The following is a 6,089-nucleotide window of genomic DNA, read 5'->3' as shown; positions in this document are numbered from 1 at the left end:
ATGGATTTAATTTTTCTTCATTTCTAACATAAGCACTGAAAGCATCAATTTCTCTCTCAGCTCTGCTTTACCTGCATCACCCAAATTTTAATATATGTATCTTAGTCTGAGTGGGCTGTTACAACAAAAATACCATAAACCATGTGGCTTGTAAAAAACTAAACATTTATTTCTCACAGTCGTGGAGGCTGGAAGTCCAAGATCATGGTGCCCACTTCCTGTGTCTGGTGAGGGCTTCCTGGTTCACAGACGGCCGTCTTCTTGCTGTGTCCTCATGTGTAGAAGGGGCAGGGAGCTCTCTCGGATCCCTTTTATAAGAGCATTGATCCCATTCATGAGGGCTCTACTCTCATGATCTTATCTCCTCTGAAATGCTCTGCTACTTAATACCATCACCTTGGGGTTAGGATTTCAACATATGAGTTTTGGGGTGATGCAGACATTCAGTCCATAGGAGTATATTTTCATTAACATTCAATTTGAAATTGAAAATAATATCTCTTTGGTTTCTTTCTTTCGCTTATGGGTTATTTAGATGTATGCTGCTTAATTTCCGAATATTGGGACTTTTCTAGATTTCTTACTGCATTGATTTCTAATTTTATTTCACTACGGTCAGAGAACATACTCTAAGATTTCAATCTTTGCAACTCATTGTGACTTATTTTATGGGCCAGTCTATGGTCTATCTTGGTTAACATTCCATGTGACCCTAATAATAAGGTGTATTCTGCAGTTGCTTGGTGTATTATTGATACTTTGATTGTTAATTAAGTCATGGGTGTGATAGTGTTTAGATTTTCTACATCCTTACCGTGTGTGTGTCTGTGTGTGTGTGTGTGTGTGTGTGTGTGTTTGTCCTGTTGTTCTGTTAGTTGCTAAAGGGTAATGACATTTGATGGTACTTGGTGCTACTGTACGTGACATTTTTAGATTGGAATTTCCAACTGTTGATTGTTACCATGTTGGGCCTTCATCCAGAGACCTTAGAAATTCACTCATTAATTGTAATACTTTATTTGTAGATTATCTTGGATTATCTGCAAACACAATCATGCTGTCTGCGAACAATGACAATTTTACTTTTTCCTTTCAATCTTTACATTCTTTGTCTTTCTCTCTCTTTCTTGAATTGGATAAGACTGCTTGTACACTGTTGAATAGAAATGGTGATAGAGGACATTCTTGTCCTGTGCCTGAATCCAGGAGGAAAGCATCCGCTGTTTTGTTATTAAATATTATGTGTGTCCTTTCACAAACTAAGGTATTTCTATTTCTAATTTTGTAAGAGTTTATTGGGTGTTGAATTTTATGAAATGTTTTTTTCTGCACCTATGTAGATGCTCATGTTTTTTTCCCTCTAATCTGTAATGTGGAAATAACATTGATTTTTAAATATTAAACATTCTTTCATTCCTAGAATAAACCACACTCAGTCATGATATGTAATCATTTTATATATCACCGGATTGTTTTTGCTGATGTCCAGTTAAAGAAAGACGCACAACATAAGAGTTGTGAGTTTAAATTTTATGTAGGGTCTTGCTGAGCATTATAGCTCAGGAGACAGCCTCTCAGTGGCTCTGAGGGAACTGCTCGGAAGAGGTAGGGGAGGGGCCAGTTTATGTATGATTTTTGGCCTGGGAATACATGCAGTCAAGCATACATTTTGGTAAAAGATCGCTGTTAATCACCAAGAACAGATATCTCAAGTTAATGATTTTAGTACTTTTCTATGTATGGGAAGATACTAGAATCCAGTTCATTGAAATTCTTCCTGAGCGATGCATCTAGGGGTCTCTGTATCCAAAGCACAGAGTGCCAAATCCTGAATTCCTCTCAGGGTGCACTGTCGTCCAACCGCAGTGGGTTACGACTTAACCCTTGCAGAACTGCGTGGTGAGCAATGCTCTCTGTCTTAGCCATTTTAACTTTTTTTTCTGCGTCTACTAGTATTTTATAGCAGGGTTATGCTGGCCTCATAGAACCAGTTAGGAAGTGTTTCAGTTTTCTTTATTTTCTGGAAGAATTTGTGTAACATTAGTATTATTTTCTCCTTATGTGTTTGGAAGCATTTACTAGTGAAGCCATCTGCTCTTGGAGTGTTCTTTGTAAGAAGATTTTAAATTATGAAATTAATTCCTTTCGAAAATCTAGAACTATGCAGATTTCCTAAATATTCTCGTTTAGTTTTGGTAAGTTGTTCTTCAAGGAGTTTGTCTAATTTATCTAATTTGTTAACTTTTTTGGACAAAGTTTCATAATATTAGTATATTATCTTTACAAAAATCTACAGCATCTGTACTGAATTCCTTTTTCATTTCGTATATTGGTAATTTGTGTTCCTGCTCTTTTTTTTATTATGGTAAGATACACATAAAACTTATCTTAACCATTTATAAGTGTAGAGTTCAGTGGTATTAAATAGCTCACATTGCTGTGCAACGATCGCCAGCACCCATCCCCGTTTAATTCTCATCATCCTGTGAAACTGAAACCCTACACCCATTCACATCGTCTCCCTATTTTCCGCTCTCCCAGGCCCTGGCACCCGCCACCCTACTTTCTCTAGGATTTTGACCACCTTCTCCTACCTTTCCGGCTCCAGCCACCACCTGCCCCACCCCCATTAGACCACCACATAGCAGTGTCCAATAACGTTATTGTTTTTCTTTAAATCCCAAACTTCCTTTCGGAAGTTTATAAATAAAAAATCACTCTGCTTCCATTTGTCAACTGGAAAGAACGACACAGGGTTTACACTTCACAGTGTGGTTGGGAAGGTTAACTGAATTATTACAAGAAAAGCACGAGAAGGCGGGTCCTGCTCCGGATATCAGCCGCTTCTGTCATTCATAGCGGGTTTCTGACCCCCAGACCAGGATGACTCCCGCTCCCCGTCGCCTGCGCCGCCGCCCCGCCCCCTCCCCGGGCCCCCAGCGCCCGGGGACGCGAGCCCGAGCCCGCACGCTTGGAGCGCAGCGCCCGGGCTCGTGTAACGGCCGAAGGCGGGATCCGCAAGGCGCGCCTGCGCTGGGCGCTCGGTCCAGGACCGGGTCTTCGCCGGGATGCCCCCCGAGCGCACTGCGCCTGCGCAGTCCAGGGCGTTGGCTCTCCTCTCCGGACAGGGGGGCGTGTACGGCGGCGCATGCGCGCGAAGCCGGTTCCAGGGCGGGGCTTTCTACGCGAGCAGCCTGCGCACATTGCGCCTGCGCGGGCTGAGGGCGGCGGCTCGGGTTCTTGGTGGGTGCTGGCTGCCCCTCCGTGTCGGAGGTGTGGACGCCAACCTCAGCGGAGAAGCGCGGCTGAGGTAGGTTTCCCGTGGGCAGCTCGGGCGGCTGGACCGCGCGTGGGGCAGGACATGCCAGGTGAGGGGTCCTCGCCCGAAGTGTGCGTCAGCGGGCGGTCCGAGGCCGCCGCCCCCTATCGAGATTTTTCCGCGCCTTCCCGCCTCTGTGCTGACCTCGAGCTTGGGGGCCCCGCCCCCTCCAGGGCCACGCCCTCCCTCCGAGCACGCCTACGGCGCCACACCCATCTCCCCGCAGCCCCGCTATCTCCCCAACCACGCCCACAGTGCCCCGCCCTTCCCATAGCCCCGCCCCAGTGCCACGCCCACATCCCGTCTGCCTTTGGCTTCCGGGCCAATCTCCCACCCTCTCAGAGAGCAGGTCACATTCCCTTCCCTCGCTACCCATTCTGCTCTCGCGTCACGCCCTGCCCCTCCCTTCATCCTCTCTTCCCTTGTTTCTCTCCCCACCCCGTTGGCCACCTACCCTTCAGGATCCTTGGCCCTCTCCCCCAACCCTGCCCCGCCCCTCAACCGAGCTCCGCCCCATCCAGTCCCCGTCTCATTATCTCGCCCCGCCCACCCTGGCCCCATCCGTCAGCCCGGCCCCGCCCTCCCACCGGCCCAGCCCCATTCTGGCCCCAATGCAGTGTTTCCAGCGAAAATGCAGTGCATGTGTATTAGTATTTATAATTACAAACGTCACCCAAAGAAGTATTAGGTCTTGATTGATAAAGTGAAGCCCTCATTTTAAACAAAGAATTGCTGTATAATTGAAAAAAACACACATCCATCTCAGAGCATAGTGTGGGTTACACTGTCACTGGAAAAATAAGGTTGAGAATGAGAAGAAAAGCCTCTGGGAGATGCAGGCCTTGGTTCCTGTTAGTGGAAACACTTTAAAGCCCCAGATAGGAAATTCTAATTGGAGTTAAAGTAGTCAGGGTCCCGAGGAAGGAATTGACATCAATTTATTGTTTTAATTCAACCCAGTGATCTAACAGAAACTAACAGTCTTTGGCCAATGAACAATTAACACCTTGCAGGCTAGTGATGAAAATATACACTGTTTGGAGTTCATAAATTTTAAATGCTTTCAATTGATTTTGTAAGAATTGTGTTTATAAATGTCATTTCTGTTCATTCTTTACATTCTTTACATTTATTTCCATTTGGTAGAGGACCTTTTTCGTGGACCTTAGAAGTTATGTGGACTTAATTATTATGCAACATAACAAGCATTTTCTCATTCTCTTTTTAAAATAGAAATGGAGGGGAAAATGAAACATTAAAGCAGCAGCTATGTGCAGATCCCAAAGGAATTATGGCAACACCAGGTGACTGCCCCAGAAGTGAGTTGCAGGTAATTTCAGTTCTGCTGTGTGAGAACTTGTATTTAAAGACCAGGACCATTACAGAGAGTGGAGCTCAGCCCAGAGTGATGGCATTTTCCCTGGACCTTGGAGGGTGGCCACTAACCAGGGGATGCTTAAATAAAGGAAATGCACAGTGTGTAAAGGTCACACATGACATTCTGAAATGGGCACTGTAAACACTTCCCAGGAATCTAGGGTTCTATTTTTGGCACTTGAGCTGGTGAAGAAAGCACATTTTTTTTTAGTTGTTTAAAAACATCCCAGACATAATATGTTAGAGACAGGTTGGACATTAGAAAAGATTTATATATTCATACTGTTTATCTGCCTGGGACACACATATAATTTCATTCAAGTTAACAGTAAAAAAAAAAGTCACCTTAAATTTAAAGGAATGTCAATTGTGTAAAATTAAGAACCAGAATACTCTAATAAATAATGTTTTTTAAAACACATTTTCATGTCTGTGATGTCACTTTTAACATTTTTTTTCTCTTTACATTCTAATTGTTCTAAATTCATTTGGGTTTTTATATACAGAAATTTTATTTATAGTTGGATCATTTCATTAATCTGTTCCTTAAAATTATGAAAATATGATTCTTAAAATATGATTCTTAAAATATGATTAAAATTAATCATAAAATGTTTTAATTTCATGGATCTCTTAATTTTCAGAAATTAAAAAACTACTGGAACATTTACAGAATAACATTGCAGACATCAAGTGTCAATACATATTACACAGAAGTGGAAACATTTTGTTATATTTACTTCAGGATATAAGTATATATATGAATGAAAAAACATAAATAAAGTTCGTTCCCCAGCCCCAGTCCCCTTCTTCTTCCTCTGTCTCAAGTGCAAACACTGCCATGAATTATGAATTGATATTTGTGCTTCTGCACCATCTTTTTTTTTTTTTTTTTTTTTGCGGTACGCGGGCCTCTCACTGTTGTGGCCTCTCCCGTTGCGGAGCACAGGCTCCGGACGCGCAGGCTCAGTGGCCATGGCTCACGGGCCCAGCCGCTCCGCGGCATGTGGGATCCTCCCGGCCCGGGGCACGAGCCCGTGTCCCCTGCATCGGCAGGCGGACTCCCAACCACTGTGCCACCAGAGAAGCCCCTGCACCATCTTTTATACTTTTATACCTTAAGTAGGCATCTTTGAGCAGCATATGATATTGTTTTTGTGTGCTTTTTAGAATTTACCTAAGTGGTGTCATAGTCTGTGTGTGCTCTGCAGCCTGCCTTTTCCACCTACGTTACTTTTGAGGGATTTGTCTTTAATGTATGGGTACAGCTGGTTTAGTCCTGAAGGATGGTCCCTGTAGTGTGTTTCTCATATGAAATGTATCACATTCACAGGTAGGTATGTAGGTCTGTTCAGTCTTACTGTTGTACGTTAGGTATATACCACATTTTATC

General features: G+C 43.6%; 1 protein-coding gene across 1 annotated transcript in view; it reads left to right on the top strand.

Moving 5' to 3' along the window:
* Nucleotides 1–3,217: 3,217 nt before the first annotated feature.
* PRMT2 (protein arginine methyltransferase 2) overlaps nt 3,218–6,089 on the top strand; it is a 38,856-nt gene continuing 35,984 nt past the window's right edge. The window contains exons 1-2 of the mRNA XM_007452474.1: nt 3,218–3,310; nt 4,553–4,649. Of these exons, the coding sequence (XP_007452536.1) occupies nt 4,611–4,649 (39 nt within the window). The 5' untranslated portion in view covers nt 3,218–3,310; nt 4,553–4,610. The remainder of the gene's footprint in view (nt 3,311–4,552; nt 4,650–6,089) is intronic.

This window comes from Lipotes vexillifer, unplaced genomic scaffold (assembly GCF_000442215.2).
Source record: "Lipotes vexillifer unplaced genomic scaffold, Lipotes_vexillifer_v1.1 scaffold545, whole genome shotgun sequence".
In the NCBI taxonomy this organism is placed as follows: Eukaryota; Metazoa; Chordata; class Mammalia; order Artiodactyla; family Lipotidae; genus Lipotes; species Lipotes vexillifer.
This window is presented reverse-complemented; position numbering and strand designations above follow the sequence as displayed.